At 32.1% G+C, this 19,924-nt stretch overlaps 1 protein-coding gene across 1 annotated transcript; it reads right to left on the bottom strand.

The window, feature by feature from the left end:
• Positions 1–17,109: 17,109 nt before the first annotated feature.
• Positions 17,110–19,209, bottom strand: LOC120084612 (uncharacterized). Its single transcript, XM_090318320.1, has 3 exons — positions 18,014–19,209; positions 17,849–17,934; positions 17,110–17,733 (listed from the first exon to the last, which is right to left on the bottom strand). The coding sequence occupies exons 1-3, from the start codon at positions 18,588–18,590 to the stop codon at positions 17,161–17,163; spliced, it is 1,236 nt and encodes a 411-aa protein (XP_090174446.1). The 5' UTR covers positions 18,591–19,209; the 3' UTR covers positions 17,110–17,160.
• Positions 19,210–19,924: the final 715 nt, after the last annotated feature.

The following is a 19,924-nucleotide window of genomic DNA, read 5'->3' as shown; positions in this document are numbered from 1 at the left end:
ACCATTTGCTGGATTGTTCACTGCTGCGATGATACCAACATGTCAATCTAAAATTAAACACATTTTTTCGTGTGTTACAATTTCTCTCAAGTATTTCAGGAACCATCCCCATGAGTCTGCAGACTCCTCATCTGCAACGGTGAATGCAAGTGGAAGAAGATGCCCGTTCGAATCAACTGATGTAGCAATCAGTAACTTTTCTCTATATTTTCCATACAAGTGGGTACCATCTATTTGAATTAACGACCAACTACTTAGTATTATAAATAGGCTTGAAACAAATTGTTAATAACATATATATATATATATATATATATATATATAAAATTAATATTACCGGATGCATTTATCTTGACGCTCCAAAGCAGCTCTTATTTATTCTCTTCTTTTTTTGAAATAATTAACACACTTAAAGAATGTTATTTGAGAAAGAGCATTTATCGACAACATTCGAGCTCCTTTGAGGATTCCATTTATGCACTCTGATAGATTTGTCGTCAACCATCCATATCTGAACCCTCCATCATGTGCTTGAGCTCATTGCTCTATACCAATGTTGTTGAAAAAACTCAGACAGCTCCGATTTATTTCTTTGATGTCCTCAATGGCTTTGTTAAACTTTCGAATTTGAAATTGACACCCGACACGATAAACATAATTTTTTTAATGTGTTAAATTTGTAATTTTTTTTATTGAAGTTGCTGACGATATGTTGTAAGCATAAACGATGGTGACATTTTGTTCCCGTCCAACCATTTGCTGGATTGTTCACTGCTGTGATGATACCAACATGTCAATCTGAAATTAAACACATCTCTTTGTGTGTTACAATTTCTCTCAAGTGTTTCAGAAACCATCCCCATGAGTCTGCAGACTTCTCATCTGCAACGGTGAATGCAAGTGTAAGAAGATGCTCGTTCAAATCAACTGATGTAGCAATCAGTAACTTTTCTCTATATTTTCCATACAAGTGGGTACCATCTATTTGAATTACCGACCGAAATTTATTAAAAGCTTCTATACAAGGACCAAATACCCAAAATACAGAAGTTAAGATAACATGGCTTTTAGTAGGCGTTTCTTCACTTTCAACTCTACACGTGTTCAGAGATTGGTCTGCTTAATTGTATACAGCCACTTGGGTAACAATTTGTATTACTTATCTCAGTCACCGAACACTTTACCAACACTTTTCTTTTGCCCTTCCACATCTTATGGTAAGGAACATGATATCCAAATTTTGATTTTATGTCGGACTTGAAGGAACTCTAATGGGAGAGAATCTTGAGCGGAAGTGGATCGACCAAATTCCATTTTCATTGAATACAAAATTTACAGTAAACAATTAAACAAGATACACATTTAATACTAAATTACAACATGCTTAAGAATTAAAAGGTTTCAAGAAAGGACCTTTGAAGACATTTTCTTCACGTTTTCCGTCGAACAAATCATGAACTCCTTGAAGACCTTCTTCAAGATTAACCTCAAACAAAACTGAACACTACCACAAAAGTTACCTTGGTATTCTCAGGGTGACAACCCAGAAGTGGTGACTCTGACTATTTGGGTTAAGAGGGAAAACTTAATGTAGAGGAGGAAAATTGAGAACTCTAAAAAAACTCAAGACAAAACACACAGAACACTTCTGTATTTTTCTTTTTCAATCGTCCAACTAAACTTTGAAGAAGAAGAAAAAAACATTTTTCTTTTATTCTCCTTGCCAAAAATAACTACCACCCACTTACGTGGGTGAAAAGAAAAGAATGGGAAGGGAGTTGTAACTCCCTTCCTTATTATTAAAATAATAATAATAATATAAATATAAATATGATAACTAACTTATCATATATATATATATATATATATATATGTATGTATGTATGTATAATCATATGTTATATAAAATATAACATATAACCTATAGTTTTAATATTGTATCACATACAATATAAGCTATAGTTTCTTTTCTCTTTATATATGACATTTAATATAAAACATATTTATATTAAATTTAACAACTATGAATCTAATTCATAGAAAATATATTTATTTCCTCCAATTAAGCTATAATGTATCAAATACATTGTGACAAGTATATCACATATAATTAAAATAACTTAATTATATCATGAAGGAACTCTAAATAGAGATCCGTGAGCGGAAGCGGATTGTTCCAAATTTCATTGAGAAAGAACATAAACAAATACAGTCTAAAAGAACAAATTATGTATAAACTATAAATTATAAGCATGCTTTTTTACTTGAACAAGGGATAGAGTATGCAAACATTTAAAGAACTCTTTCTTCAAGTATCCCTCGATCGTTTAGCAACTCATTCAAGACAACACGAGCTTGAACGTTACGATCAGAACAACGAACAACACAAACTGAAGAATCCTCGATCACTATCGAGTGCAACTCGATCCTCAACCCTCGAACAGAACAAGAATACCACCACAAGAGTTACCTTTGTATTCTCGGTGTGAGAATCCAGGAGTTGTAGGCTATATGTAACTTTGGATAGAGAAATGAAGAAGGTAGGCGATCGAGTAAATGGGAGAAGGAAGACGTATAGACTTGATACTCGATCGTGTAGTAAGAAGAAGCCTATCGTATAGGCGTGCTATTCGATCGTGTAGTTGTTGAGATTGATGTCCTAATTCTCCCGGAGTCTCGTAGTTTGTAAACTGTACACATTGTTATGAATAAAATAAAAGTTATTTTATTTGGCATTTACTCATATCCAATAAACAAAGCTCCATGTTTATTGTATGTAAACTTAAGCATGTATATGAGATATACAAGTGGATCATGCCTTAAGTGATAACCTAAAAAGGTCTGCAGTATAAGGATTAAGGAGGGATACCTGATCCTAGTGACACTATGGATACTGCCCACTTTGTAGAGGTTTGCAAGTGTTGTGAACTACTACAGATGATAGATCCTGACCATTCATGTAGAGACATATGAGCGGGGGTGTCCTAAATAAAGAGTTTGTATAAGATCGGACCATGAGATGACTAGTCTCTTTATATAACGCCGTTGATACTTGAGACTTACATCTCACCTTAACGACCATAGGTGACATGACTTCAATCCTGAGCGTTTTGGGAATTCTTGCCTTTGAGGGTGGTCCTTTGATTAGTATGGGTGAGAGTGGCTAGATTGCCAATTTAACATGCCTACCTTTTTGGGGATCTTTCTAATCTGGGAGTTGGGAACTCAGCTACACAAGATGGAATTCACTCATTCCCCGAAGTAAGGGTAAGTAGATAGATTGCTCCCTTAAGGACTGATTCCAAGTCTTGAACATAGTGGCCACAACTTCTCTTTGAAAGAGGGGACTCAGTCATATTAGAACTACGACTTATGTTCATTAGAAGGATCAATGGTACTTAAAGAGTTAGATGTAATTACAGAGGCATAATACTTATTGGCCTAGCTATACTTACGAGCGACTTGTGAAGGGTTATCACACTGTTGATTGGTTGATATGGACACAAAATATATCGGTAGTAAGGAGAGTGTAGCTGTCGATCTTTAATGGAGTGCCTGACATTTAACGGATGTGGATCCTGTGACTAAAGAGTTTAGTCAGTTATTCACGTACGGATGTCCCAATTATATGTTTCATGGGATGAAATATTAAAACTATAGATTATAAATATAATATGGTAAGTTGGTTATCATATATAATAATATTAGTTATTGGATAATTATCTTTTTTTATCTAGTAACCAATTCAGTGGGAGGTTATTGGTGGTTTTATGGTAACCGTGAGATAAAAAGGAAAAATGTAAAAACGAAAAATGTTTTCCTAAATTTAGTAGATTTCCAAGAGTTTCTATTCTCGGAAAGAAACTCACGGATTGCTATCAAGTGAATTAGATCCTCCAAACGATAGTTGAAAGAGAGACTAAACGATCATGGAGTGTTACTATACGATAGTTCACTCAGTTGATCGTAGAAAAATGATCGAGGGGCATTTGCTATATGATAGCCTGCCATCTTCTAAATGATTGAGCATTCATGTCTATATGATAGACCCTTCTCATCTCCCACTTGCTCAATCGTCTACACGATTGTTAGTCCTCCGGTCTCTTCCTTTAACTAAGTCCACACAGAGCCCACACTTCTAGATTTTCACACTGAGAATACCAAGGTAGCCATTGTGGTGGTGTCCTCACTCAACTCGACTGAGTTTGAGGTTTTGGAAGCCATTCGTTGTGTGTTCGCAGTGTTCGTGTGGTGGTTGCTGTTGATCGTGTTGTGTTGCGGTAGTTGTGTTTGAGCGTTCATGTGTTGCTAGCTTAGAGTCTGAACTAGCGTTCGTGATCGAGGGAGTTTTGAAGAATGAGTCTTCAAAGGTATGATACTTTATCCCTTGATCTTATTGTAAAGCATGTTGTAATTTTGTATTGTGCATGACCTGTTAGTTTTCGTTTCTTAAATGTATTTTTGTATGTTTAATTTCGAATGAAATTTGAAACGATCATTCCGCTGCTCATGGAAATCCTCATGTCTGATTTTCATCAGTAGTAACGAGTAATTATCGTATAGTAAACTCGATATTTAATCGTTTAGGCTGTGAGATGCTATCGTTTAGCAAAACTATTTTACTCGATAGTCTTTTCTTTTATGAAAATGATACAATGAATCAACTTCAACTTGGAAAACATTTTTTTTTTAATCTCAAAGTTACCATAAAACTACCAATAACTTCCCACTCAATTCGGTTATTAAAGAAAAAGATTGATTAATTATCATATAATTAATATATTATAAATAAATACAATAACCGACTTATCATATTATATTTATAACTTATAGTTTTAATATTTCATCATATGAAACATATAAACTATAGTTTTTTTTTCTATTTTATGGTATTTAATATAAATCATATTTATATTAATTCCTCCCATTAATGTATCTAATACATAAAATCAATTATATCACATATAATTGAATAAATTTAGTTATATCACATATAATCAAATTTCCTCTTGTTAATTTGAACACTTCAAATTAATCCAAAATCTGATTCTCAACTTGAACCTATTGAACTACCAAGGGGACCTTATGAACCTATAGCTTGAAGCTCCAATGGTACGTGAATAACTGACTAAAATCTTTAATCACGAGATCCACCATCCGTTAACTGTTGGTCACTCCACTAAAGACTGACAATTGCATTCTTCGCACTATAGATATATTTATATGTCCATTGGATATAACCAATCAACAGTGCGATGACCCTTCACAAATTGCTCGTAAGTACAACTTGGCCAATTTATCGTCTCGCCCCTGTAGTTACATCTAACTCCTTAAGTACCACTGATTCCTCTAATGCACAAACTATGACTGAGTCTTCTCTTCTCAAGAGAGGGTGTGGCCACTATGTTCAAGATCCGGAATCATTCCTTAAAGGAGCAATTTATTTACTAGCTCTTACTTTGGGAAGAAGTGAATTTCGTCTTGTGTAACTGAGTTCCCAGCTCCCCAATCAGATGAATCCCCAAAATGGTAGGCTTGTTGAGTTGGCATTTTAACCACTCTCACCTGTACAAATCAAAGGACCGCCCTCATGAGCAGAAGTTCCCAAGTCATTCAAGATTAAGATCATGTCACTTATGATCATCCTAGTGAAATGTAAGTCTCAATTATGTATGGCGTTATATAAAAAGACTAATCATTTCATGGTCCGATCTTATACAAATTCTTTGTATAGGATACTCCGCTCGCATGTTTCCACATGAATGGTCAGTATTAGACCATTTGTAGCACTTTACAATACGTGTAACATCTACAAAATGGGCCGTATCCGTAGTGTCACTAGGATAAGATATCCCTCCTTTATCCTTATACTACAAACCATTTAGATTATTTCTTAAAGCATGATCCACTTGTATGTCTTTACATACATGCTTAAGTTACATAAAATAACCTCAGATCTTAGTTTATTGGATTGAGTAAATACTTATAAAATAACACTTATTTTATTAATAACAATATATTTATAAAGTGTTTACAAACTACGAGACTACCAGGAGAATTAGGACAACAATCCCAACATATCATATATAATTAAATACCTCTATTAATTTAAACAATTCACATTAATCCAAAAATTGATTCTTAAATAAATCTTATTGAGCTACCAAGGGGACCTCATAGACCTGTAGCTTGAAGCTCCAACGGTACATGAATAATTAATTAAACTCTTTAATTACATTATTCACCATCCATTAATAGTCGGACACTCTACTAAAGACCCACAACTGCACTCTTCGCACTACAGATATATTTCTATGTCCATTGGATATAACCAATCAATAGTACGATGTCCCTTCACAAATTGCTCGTAAGTACAGTTGAACCAAAATTACCGTTTTGCCCCTGTAGTTACATCTAACTCCTTAAGTACCACTAATCCCTCTAATAAACAATAGATCATAGTCTAACTATGACTAAACCCCTTTCGGGCCAGGAGAGAGTTTAGCGCCACATTGTTCAAGACCCGAAATCAGCCCTTAAGGGAGCAATTTATCTACTTACCCTTGCTTCAGGGAAGGAGTGAATTCCATCTTGTGAAGCTGTATTCCCAACTCCCCAATCAGACGAGTACCCAAAATGGTAGGCTTGTTGATTCGGTGATTTGATCACTCTCATCCATACAAATCAAAGGACCGCCCTCATAGGCAGGAGTTCACAACTCACTTAGGATTCAGATCATGTTACCTATTGTCATCCTAGTTAAATGTAAGTCTTTATTATGAACAACGTTATATAATGAGACTAAAAATTTCGTGGTCCAATCTTATACAAACTTCTTTATATAGAATATCCCCGCTCGCATGTTTATACATGAATGATCAAGATTAGATCATTTGTAGCACTTTACAACATTTGTAACACCTACAAAACGGGCCATACACGTAGTGTCACCAGGATAAGGTATCCATCCTTATCCATCTACTACAGACCATTTAGGTTATCACTTAAACATGATCCACTCGTATGTCTCTACATACATGTTTAAGTTACAAAGATAACCTTGGATGTTAGTTTATTGGTTTGTGGTTAATGAAACTAAAATATCATATATTTTATAGACAATGAATAAAATATCAAATATTTTATTAAATACATAATAAGTTTGTTCAACAATGTTTACAAATTATAGAACCCTACGAGATTTAGGGCATAACCCCCAACAGGATTGCAGTTGTGTCATGCTGATGGATGATTTTTCTCTAATAGCATCACAAAACTCTAGTGCAATTATTGATGAATCTAACTGCACATGACTTTGACTTTCTGAATAAAAACATGTATGTTGCTCAACATACTTAGTGATCTCGAACAAGTTATGCACTTTTTCTTTGTTGTACGAAGTCTCCATTTGCAACTTTCATCCCACTTCTTACACTAAATTGCCCAAATCGTCGGTGTCGATTCCACAACCTCAAATGGTGCGTGACATTTAATAACAAAACATTTGACCGTGTGTTGTAGCATTTCTTTGTTTTGGCAAATCATCTCCTTATACAATTGGATATTGCCAACATCCACAAGGGCTACAATTGAGTCGTGTTCTCGAATGCCATCTAGTAGAGATGTCTAATTTCCCATGGGGAATCCGTGGGAATCGGGTTCCCCATGGGAAAAATTTTCCCGTTTGTTTTTTTTTAATATATTCATTTTTAACAATTTTGTTTATTCTCAACCAAATAAAATTATATATATTAAATGAGTTATTTCCATTAAATTTTTCATTCAAAGAAAATAGTATAAAAATTCATTATAAAAAGAATACTATTATATGTGTAAAAATATAATTTAATCCTATAATTCTAAAAGTTAAAATTTAAATATTACAATATCATAATCAAGCTTTCCATTTAAGTACTACAACATTTATGGCTTAAGGTAGAAAGTCTTAAATGTTAAAACAATTTAGAAAGGTATTAAAGTACGAAAATATTGAAATGAAAATTAGAAAATAACTTTGTAAAAAGTACGTAGATATAATAATAATAATAATAATAATAATAATAATAAGAAGAAGAAGAAGAAGAAGAAGAAGAAGAAGAAGAAGAAGAAGAAGAAGAAGAAGAAGAAGAAGAAGAAGAACAAGAAGAACAAGAAGAAGAAGAACAACAACAACAACCATCCCTACTATGGTAAAGAAGAAGAAGAAGAAGAAGAAGAAGAAGAAGAAGAAGAAGAAGAAGAAGAAGAAGAAGAAGAAGAAGAAGAAGAAGAAGAAGAAGAAGAAGAAGAACAACAACAACAACAACTATGGTAAAGAAGAAGAAGAAGAAGAAGAAGAAGAAGAAGAAGAAGAAGAAGAAGAAGAAGAAGAAGAAGAAGAAGAAGAAGAAGAAGAAGAAGAAGAACAACAACAACAACAACAACAACAACAACAACAACAACAACAACAACCATCCCTACTATGGTAACTCATGTTCACAACCATCAAAATCCAACTCTTCAAATTCATTGTCCGTTTCTGTTCTAAAATCTCGTTAGTCACCATATCTTGATCATCATGTGGCGATGCAACTTATTCCGGATTAGGATCAATACATTGAGTTGGATTTAACTAAAAGGTGCATTTAAGTTTATATCCAACCCTATCCTACTTACATTTACATACAAATGCACTAAATTATTTCCATGCATCTTTTATATCTATAAATGATACCATTCGAAAATGTGGGTATTCTTGACTTCCACTCTCTCTTCTCTTTCAATACATAAATTTATTCTTTTATTTTATATATTATGAAAATTAATTTATTTAATCATCTTTAAAAAATAATAATTAATTAGAATTAATTAATATATGAAAATAAAATCAAATACTCTAGAAAATTATATTAAAATTTTAATTATAATATTTGAATTTAACTACTCTACTTCATAAATTAATTAATTATTTTTGAAAAAAATTATTTTATAAAAATTATATATATAGTTTAATAATTTATTATATATATATATATATATATTTTTAATAAACCGTAAAAAATTGGTGCATTAAAACTATTAATTTATTAATAAATTCTATATGTAGCTAACTCATTATCATCAGGACTAATATTTTATGAGATTTTTTTTAATAATTATGGTTAGATTATCTTTGATTAATTATAATCATTATTTTTTAATCACAAAATGTTATATTTATTTTCTCAAACTAATTTTAATTATTTTGTTAACTAATAAATCATAATGATATAAATTCATCAAATTGTTTTATCAAATTATGTAATCATATAACTTTAATTATAAAAATATTATTTTATAAATACTTGTAATCAATAATTTAATTAATATTATTATTTATTTATTAAATAATTAATTTTGCTTAAAAATTTAAATTGGTTTATTGTTTATCAATTAATCTAATTAAACTTTAAAGAGGTGTCATGATTAATTTTATAAATTAAATACAAATATAATTTGTTCTAAAAAAAACTCTGATAGCATTCCCATCACCCATGCACAACCAAACACAATCATCCTTGATTCGCAGCACAACCAAACACATTCATCTTTAATTTCAAACAATCTTATTCTCATACTTTTTATTTCCAAGCATCCTTACAATAGTGCACTAGGAAAGTGCATAAAAGATATAATAAGATAAAATGTTTAAATCTTATTTTGGTCCTTGAACGTTGAATAATATTTTATTTTGGGCCTTAAACTTTAAAAAATGTTCATTTTAGTCCCTAAACTTTGATTTTTTTTCTTTGTTTTGGTTCCTAAAGTTTTATAAATGTTTGTTTTAGTCATGTACTTTTAAAAAGTGCTAAATTTGGCCCTAATATATTAAGATCTTGTTAACTTTTTAATAAAAAGGCGAGGTGACTTGTATTTTTGAATGACTAAACTACCAAATAAGTGAGCTACGTTAAAAAAATTTAGAGTTTCAATTTTGAATAAGGTGGCAAGCAGGGGAATTTAAAAGATACTTTTAGTTCTAAATTTTGGTCGTTATTTGGTTGTTGGCATTTTACTTCACTCAGCATATGATTCAGAAATAAAAACTCCCTCACATTTTTGGTGAAGAGTTAACATAATTTTAATAGTAGAGATTAAATTAAACAATTTTTAATAGTTTAGGACTAAAACAAACATTTTCTTTTAAGTTCTGAGACCAAAATAGAATTTGATTCATAGTTCCACTAGAAGAATTTCGGGCTTTAATATCGGTTGACAACCGACATTAAAGATAGTGTTATTAAAGCCCTTTAATGTCGGTTGCAGCTGACATTAAAGCCCCTTAATAAAATTTATAATCGACATTAAAGCCCAGAATCTGTCCGTTTTTTTAAATTTCGTTGCCGAATCCCATTTTTTTGGTCAAAAAGTATAATGACACATCATCATCGAACACTGTGGCTATGACATATTATTTATGTATGAATTGCAAATCTATTACATTTAATCTACAAATTCTACTATAAAATTATAATTTAAAAGGCCGTACAATAATTTAGCCCTTGAAAACACAAATTACAAGTAATACAACCATTATGAGTTTACTGTCCCTCTCCACTTGGTAAGTATGGATCCCTTCATAATTCTTCTTGATCAGACCTCCTAGCTTCAGCAGTGTCTAGTTATAGGCATCTTTGTCTGACCACTGTTGTTCAAAGGATCACAAACAAAAAAGGTTTAAGACAAAGGATTGAAAGTAAAAATGTGATCAGAATTCATATTCAACTAACCGTGTTTATTGGGAATGTGTATAAATGGTACATTCAAGGAAAAATTCTTTATTAGAGTTCCCCAAGAAAAAACATCAAGAGGTTGTGATACTAAATCTTTACTTCTTTGTTGCACCTGCAAAACAAGAAAACTCAATAGTTGAATAAATGAGAAAATCTTCTTTTTCAAGATCTTGAAGAAGAGAAGCTTGGTTACCTAGATATGAGATACGAAGACGACGGAAAATTTTCGGCAGCATAACGCTGAAGTTGGACTCATCTACTAAAACTTATTAAAACTGTGAGTCAAACATTCTTTTAGAGTATTTAATTAGCATAATGCACATGTTCTCAAGCCAATCAATCGTTTAGTTCCTGCATCTATCGCTTAGCTCCAGCGGCCCATCGTGTAGCTCAATCGTTTAGTAAACGATCTCGCTCTCAACCATCTCGTGCATAGGCTATCATTTAGCTACCGCGCCCATCGTTTACCTCCATCGTTTAGCATTGACGCCTTATCGTCTAATGCATCCGCTTATCGCTTAATGTCATCGCCTATCTCTTAGCATTCCGCCTATCGTGTAGCGCATCTGCTCATCGTCTAGCGCAACATGGCTATCATCTAGCGCTCACGCCCATCGCGTAGCGCCATCATGTCGCTTATCGCTCGCGCATTGCTTTAACGCTCAACGCTATTGTCTAGTGCTGTCGTCCAGCTTCTACGCTTATCGTCTAGCGCTTACACTGATCGTGCGGTACTTTGCCTATCGTATAGCCCGATCGTTTAGCGTGTCACTCCTTATCATTTAACGCTGCGTGCATATCTACACGATCGTTTAGCGCATCGCTTAGCTTCGCGCATCTGCTATATGATCGTCTACTTCATCGTTTAGCTCCCCACATTGTAACACGATCGTCCAGTGCCCACCAACACGATCGCCTACCTCATCGTTTAGCTCCCCACATTGCTACACGATTGTCCAGCGTTTGCCTACACGATTGCCTACCTCATCGTTTAGCTCCCCGCATTGCTACACGATCGATCAACAGCCGCCTACACGATCACTGTCCATACCCAACACATGAGCAACTCTTGACAACGCCTCTTGCCAATATTTTAACAAATGTATCATATACAACAAAACCATTAATCAAATCGAATTTCAAAGGCCATAGACACATAAAAGGCCCAAATCTAGGAGCAGAGAGACATATTGGAGTGAAACCACAGCTGGCTTTCATTGAGACATTTACACAAACAAATGAGAGGCGTAACATTAGAATAAAAATTGTGAGAGTTTAAGAGAGGAAAAAGAAGAAGAGCATACTGATCTGGACGACAGCACGGTGGACAAAGAAGAACGGCGGCAGATCTGGAGACACGTAGCAAGAGAAAATCGAACGACGAACGGTGACGAGGGAAAATTGAACGACAAACGGCAACGAGGGAAAATTGAACGATGAACGTTGGCACACACCACGTGGGAATATCACTTCAGATCTGAAGACACATGATTAGCATATCAAGTTTGGGTGCTTATTTATCAAACCGAGAGTACAAGACACAGAAAAATAACTGAAGAGGGTGCAGCAGACCGGGCTATGGCGTTTCGACAGAACAAGCTTCATCCACGATCAGATCTGGGTTGACTGTGGCGCTTCGACAGAACGAGCAGTAGATCAGGGCGACTGGGTGCAGCGGCGTTGGTTGCACGACGAACAAACCTGCACGAAAGCCAGATCTACACCACAACAGACTCCTTACCCACGATCGATGGACGAATGGCAAGGGTTTGGAAGAGAGAAGTGAGAAAGGAGAGGGTCTGAAGAGGGAAATGTGAGAATGAGCGTAAAAAGAAAATAGGGGGAGAGTGAAGAGGGAAAAATGAAAAAAATGGGGGAAAAATAGAAAATGGGGGGCCGGGAGGGGGGGGGGGGAATAGAAAATAGGGGAGAGAGTGAAAAGGGAAAAATTAAGCGGGTTTTTAATGTCGGTTTTACCCCTACAATGTTGGTTTAAAACCGACATTAAAGATCCATTTTTTTTTTAAAAAAAAAACAAAATCGATAGTATACATCCGATTTCACTTTTTTCAATCGGTATAAAAGTCCAAAATTCTTGTAGTGTTCATAGACTAAAATAAGATTTAAACCTAAGATATAAAACCTAGGTCATGCCTTCACTACTTATCTCAAGACATTGCCCATTTAGTTCTAATGTATTTCCAAAATTTTTAGAGTGAAAATTGACAATTAAATAAGTATATCTCAATATTTAACAACCCAATTATAGGTCGACTAACGGTCAAATAGGTATAGGTTTATTTAGAATCATTATAAAATTTTACGAACCAAATAGACATTTACTTGACAAAAAGTGTATTTTGCCTTAAATAATAAATTTTAAATTACTAAAAAATAATAAGAAATATTTTTGTAAAAAGAAGGGAAAAAATAACATTTGAATTTAAATTTAAATTTGAAATTAGAAAATAATAGTTTTTTTTTTTTTTTTCCAAATAACAGATAATTACTACGAAATTATTAGATCTATCCTAACTGAATAACAGCTTTAATGATTAGATCCTCGGGGATCTCACTATCTCAATTGCATTGTGATTAACAAAATAATAAAATAAGAGATTTGAATAAATTTACAGATTTACAAAATAATAGAGTCTAATATATTACACGTCTTAGTTTGGTATAATTAATGAACACCCAATACCATGCGTAACATACAAATGTTTTTAATATTATTGGCTAACAATTTGATTTCTTTTCGAAAAAGAATAATCTAATTATTTTCTTAATTATTTATTTACTAATGAAATTATATATATATCTTACATTGTGATTTTAAAATCAACTCAATTAGATTTCAATTGATCTATAAATGGACTAAATTACACTCAATTTTTCATCAACACGACACCATTTTACAAAAAAAATAAAAAAACTACATTTTTTAAAAATAAAATACTAGAGGTAGAAAAATCAAAGATACAGCTGAACATCTCATTTTCAACTAGTTGACACTTCTTTAACATCTTAATTCACACCCAAACCAAAAATTAATTATATTAAGCATCAAAACTATGTACATAAAAGAGCTAGAAAGAAGCTCGAAGTATCAAAACTATGTTTTTTTTAGTGTTTCTTTCTTCTTCTTTTATGTTTATAATTTTTTTTCCTTTTTCTTTTTAGCTCCAAAGTATATTTTTTCCATATATTTCAGGTATTATATATTATGAGTAATAATATTGCTTCTAACTTTTCTAATTTTCCATTTGTTTAAGCTATCTTTCTCTTTTTGTTTTATCCTAATCTTCTAGGGTATTTTTCGAAGGATATTTTCATATGTTTTTAATTTTGTTTTTGTTTTTTTTGATAGAAATCGAAGAACTACTTTATTTTTTTAGCCAACTTTCTTTATCTAATCTTTTTAACTTTTACAATATGTGATTGAATTTAAAACTACATTAAACTCATTTAGATAAAGAAAGTTTGAGTTATTGATTAATTTGTCAATCTTCATCTTTAAATTCTTTTAAGTGATAGTAACAATTTCTAATGGGATTGAGATTCAAAGATATTTGAATTCCCGATTATCAAGTTTTATTTGTTAATTGATTTTCAAGTATCTTAACAAAGTTTATCTATTAAAAAAAATCTTAACAAAATAAGTCATTTGAATACATTAGCAAAATAATAAATCTTAATATATTAGAATCTTAAGGTCAAATTCATTACTGGATTACACATCTACTCACCCCTATCTAGATTTAGTATATTTGATGTATTTGATGTAGATATACGATACTTAAGGGTGTGACATATACATTTTTTTTATACTTCTAACAAAATAATAAATTCGCATTTATTTTTTAAGAAATAAAATCGTACAAGTATAAAATCAAATGTTATTATAAAAGAAAGTTATCCATTTCTAAATATGATACCAATCACAAATTTTTATTGCATGCTAGTAAAATTTTACGACCTTAATTATCAATATATAAAAAAATTTTATATCAACATTTATTCCGCATCAATTTAAATTGTAGTTTTTTTTTTTTCCTTTGAATTGAGATGTGAGAGTTTCGTGTAATTATATTATGAGTAGCTCAATCAGCAGCCAATGAGATCGTGTCACGTGACACAACTTTTTAAAATGATTTTTTTATATACTTTTTTTTTGTATGAATAAAAGAAAGGGAGCTTATGGGGATAGGGATATCCATGATCCAATCCACATAATTCGAAAAGTCGAAGCTTCATCCATGTTGTTCATATGGTGGTGTGTCTTTCTATTCAGGTGGTGCGATAGGTCGCATCTTTATTGACATGTCTATGAACCACTAGAGATATTATACGCATAACATTTTTAAGAATATTTTTTAATGTTTTATTTGTCAAAAATAAAAAATTAGTCCATTTTCAAATTTTTTTAATTTTTTAATTTTAAAAAATAAATTAGTTTTGAAAAATTATTTAGTTTTCACAATTTCAGAATCTTTCAATGATAGACGGTTTATTAATATCTATTATCGATAGATTTTAAAATTTTACTATATTTTATAAATGTTTTAATTCATTTTTCTATATTTAAAAATAACTTGTAATTTTTTTTCCCAAAATTTTCACTCTTTTCTTAATGAGACGATCATTATTTTTTTCTCTCTCCTATCAATCTGCAACAAATCTGTTTCTCTTAAACTTTTCAATCCTTAAATTTCTCTCTATCTCAAATATTATTTTCCTCTTTCTCTAAAAACAATCTTTTCGATATCTTATCTTTCTTTATCTAAAATTTTATTTTTCTTTTTTATAAAAAAATTTCTGATCCATCTAAAATGTCACATACCAACTTTTTTTTTTCCTTTATAATTTTCCATAAAATTAATGATAGATACTCAAATATGACCTTTATATCTAAACCCAACCAAAGCAATTAAATTTTTGGAAACAGATTTTTGAGCAATATCCATTGCAACCTAATTGACAATGTTATAGGGAAGATTACAGTCAAAGCCATAACCAAACAATATGTACAAAGGCAAACTTCAATCCATGCTTATTAATTCAAAATCTTTCTCAGCCAAAACAATAACACACTAACTTAAACTTTGTACAAATATCAAACACAAACTTCAAACCATGCTAATTCAGATTGTTAGGGCCTGTTTCTTCTTCTATGGGCCTGCTTCTGCAAAAGAGAAAATATTTAGTCCAAATGAAGAAAATAAAGAGACCTTTTTACTTTGACCCAATTCTTGAAGCTCTGATTCTTTGCCTCCAAATTCTTAGTTGAATTCTTGGTTGGTAGACAACTAGGTTGAGAATTGACCAGCTATGGCAAGCACGTGGATGATCCCACTGAAACTTTGTCTGATGGAAAAATGAAAACTTGTTTTTGATGGGTGTAAAATGAAATTTCTTTCTCTCTCTATCTTTCTGATTCTCTAGTTCTTTCTTCTAACCCTAATGAGTTTTCTTTGTTCTGTGCGATTGTTTATGAGTAAACAATGAGGAAGCTTGCAGTCGGGTAGACGAAGGCAGAAGAAAGGATGTAGACGATCATGCAATCGTGCAGACGATTGCTCGGAGAAAGATGAACGATTGTGCAGTCGTGTAAACAATTGCTTGAGGGAAGACAGACGATCGTGCAGTCGTATAGACGATTGCTTGTATGAAGGTGATTGTTCGCGCTATCGTGTAGATGATTGCTTTGAAGGAAAGGTAGACGATCGTTTTGATTTACTAGACGATACGAAGAGAAAAGGTAAACGATAGACGGTTTTGTAGACGATGAGAAGAGAAGAAGAAAATGCACTGCGATGTACGTGGTTCGGTTCCACGGGACGGAGATAGTTTTATTATGAAGCTAAGTCACAGACCCTCTTTTCTTTATAGATTGCTCAAGTTTTTTTGAAGCTCTGTAATTGTTGTTGTATCTAAAAATTTGTAAATGATGAGTTTAAATACTATTTCTGATATAAGTAGTTACAATAACTAACTTTAAAAATTAAAGAAATGTGAAAACAACTTCTTGATGTTGATGTATGAGCTTATATTCTTCACATATCTCAAACAACTAACATAACTCATCTGGGTAAGGTAATTGTCCTACTTTGTTTTTCAAAAAAAAAAAAAAAAAAAATCATTCTCAAACAATATAAACAGAAATTAAGAAGCCAATTTTGCTGCCACTTATAAATTATGTTGGAGATTACTTAGAAGATTCAAAACATCATTTGATCACCACCTGTTTGTTTAAGTTCAGCCTTTCTACACCTTCAAAATAGAATAATAATGATCATATATTTTACCATAGTTTAATTACAAATAAAAAAAAAAAATATAAACTAATACACTGGGATATGAATTATATTGGGAATATACTCAATGGGGAAAAATGTATTTTTCAATACTAACCTCTAAATGCCTGGAAACTATCTTCAGGAATTAGGTTCTCAAAACTCTCAAAACTGTCAAAATTTTGGGGGTTATAAACATGCTCATTCAAAACACCATTATTCAATCCTTGATTAAAGTCAGTCATGAGAGGATGATCATGTGGACTGATAATAATGTTGCCATTCGTATCAAAGATTTGATTCGCCGACTCGATCGAAGGACCAAGCTCTTCGAGAGAGGAGTAATTCTTGTTACTTTCTTGGCCTACTTGTTGAGGTTGATCAGAAATCTCCATAGAGCCATCAAACATATTTGGGGAAATGGTTGAGTTATTCTCAAAGCCTCTTGGTATTATTAGTCCTTCAAGTCTTTCCCAATCAGTGTCATGCATGGTTTTATCAAATAAAATGGCTTCATTAAATGATGTTTCTTGTTCTTGTTTAGTGAGATTTTGTGTTTTGGTGAGGGTTTGATCATCAGATGGGCAAGATTTTACAAGATTTGATTCTTTGGTCACATCATTATTAGGAAAATCAGAGGGTTTATCAATCCCATTCTTACACTTTTTCATATAAGACCTATATTTCTGCAAAAGCAAAACAAATTATTCATATGTTAAACAAAATAATAATAATAATAATAACAACAACAACAAAAAAGAAGAAGAAAGAAATATAGAATGAAAATCTTTAATTAAGTACCTGAAGATGACTGGCAATATTTTCTCTAGAGATATGTGAAACACCTTTAGTTTTCATATACTTCATAATCTTCGCTGGAACAATTTCTACATGAATCAAACAATTCTAAATTAAGGAAACACTTATATGACAATAAAATTGAACTCGCATACTAAGACTACTTACTTCCAACTTTTGTTGTGATATCATTGATGGCATCTAAAAATATTTGATGATATTCATCAGTCCAAATGAAACGTCGCTTTTTGGAAACACCTTGATGATCATGATCAGAACACTCATTTACTTTAGGGTTAGAACAAATCTGTCCTCCTTTGGATGCGTTGTTTGGATCATAATTTTCACTTTCCATAAAAGTTGTGGGGTTAGAACTCGATCCTCCTCCATATGCGGTGTAGCTCCTTGTTTTCATAAAATTGGTAGGGTTAGAATAATTGGGTATTCCTCTTGGAACGAAACTTCTTGTATCTATAAAGGTAGTAGAGTTAGAACAACTCGATCCTCCTCCATATGCGGTGGGTGAAGCAGTTTCTCCGACCACCTTCAACGATGACACTTTGCTGGAATGTTCAATTTGAGACGAGTAAACACATGTAAAGTACTCATTCCTTCGTCTACTAACCACATGCTGCCAAATATTTTTTAAAACTTGGACATCTAGAGCTGGAAGCTTGGCCACACATTGAGCTGCACCACTAAGAATCTCTTGAAAGGCAACTTTATTGCTAATATTTGAAACCATCACTATAAAAATATTACCACCAAGATTATTGTTAACTTCACAATACTATCTAAAACAATTCAAAAGTAAAATAAATTGGTAAATTTTCACTCAAATCTCGAGTAACTATAAGAATGTGTTCACCTACTAACCTACCACTACCACGTATCTTAATTAAAAAAAAAACTAGGGTTAGAATTAAAAAAAAACTAGGGTTTAGAATTAAAAAAAAAACTAGGGTTTTAAAATTCTTTCTTTCCTGTGATTTGAAGGGCTAGAAAATCGTTGTAAAACACTTGCCCTCAGAGTGACCAATGTCACCAATTCGACTGAATATGCAACAATTCTGAATTTTTATTCAGTGCTGGGTTTTAGGTTGGATATCGAATTCCTTCTCTGAGTTCTAAGAATTAAGCATATACGTTCTTTTGTTAAAAAGATTTCTCTCTCATACATTTTAACTGTCTGCCGATACTAAAAAATAAGCCAAGAACAGAAAAACTTACAGATAACAGGGATGTTGAATTGCTCTTGGGCAGTTCGAACTAGGTTAAAGGCCCCAATTTTCGAAGTAGAAATTCCACAAACAACAATATCAAACTTTTGTCTTTTGAGGGTGGCCAAAGCATACTCAGGGGTTTGAAATTTTACCACTGTTTCAAAGATTAAGAAAAAAAGAAACAAATACAAAATGTGATTCAAAGAAAAGCTTCACAAATAATATACTTCCATATATCATAGCCATGAAAAAGAGAAAAAAACCTTGATAGCCAAATGAGGTGAGGACGTTCTCCACTGCTGAGAGATGAGTACAATCATCATCGACCAGCAAAACATGGAAGGAAAATCGGTGGTAAAGGTTGTTTGATATATTGAGGCCCAGCATTATTAATACGGTGGAAAAGTGAATGAGAAAGAATCAAAACCAAAAGTGAAACTTTTTTTTCTTTGTTGAGAAAATCAAAATGTAGACTTTAGAGATGACCGATCATACTATATGTAAGCTAGTAAGGGTCCATTTCAATTTACTTTAACAACTGTCTTTAAAAAAAAAAAGAAAAAGAAAAAGAAAAAAAAGCGAAAAAAGCTAGAAAAGGACCATAAACGATTTTGAAGGGGTTTGAAAATAATGAGATGAAGATTTTTAGGGAATATTAGTTGAATCATCTAGGTTTAAACTTTCTTAGGTCATCTTTTGATTGGTAGAATTTTAATTAATTAATTAATAAAAAAATCTATGTTTAGTTTTTGGATTTTTTCAAATGATGATAAGTTTCGATTTTTTAGTTTTAAATTTTTATAAAGATTAAATCAAACTATTTTTACAATATTTTTCTGTTTAATATACATAATTG

Source organism: Benincasa hispida, chromosome 9 (assembly GCF_027475165.1).
Source record: "Benincasa hispida cultivar pf3 chromosome 9, pf3_genome.v1.1, whole genome shotgun sequence".
NCBI lineage: Eukaryota > Viridiplantae > Streptophyta > Magnoliopsida > Cucurbitales > Cucurbitaceae > Benincasa > Benincasa hispida.
The sequence above is the reverse complement of the archived record's forward strand: the minus strand, read 5'-3'. Positions and strand labels throughout refer to the sequence as shown.

Coding starts and splice junctions, on each gene's coding strand:
- LOC120084612 (XM_090318320.1), bottom strand. CDS start 18,590: ATGGTTTCAAATATTAGCAATAAAGTTGCCTTTCAAGAGATTCTTAGT. Junction 17,935..18,013: donor TATCACAACAAAAGTTGGAA/GTAAGTAGTCTT, acceptor TGATTCATGTAG/AAATTGTTCCAGCGAAGATT. Junction 17,734..17,848: donor ATATTGCCAGTCATCTTCAG/GTACTTAATTAA, acceptor TTGCTTTTGCAG/AAATATAGGTCTTATATGAA.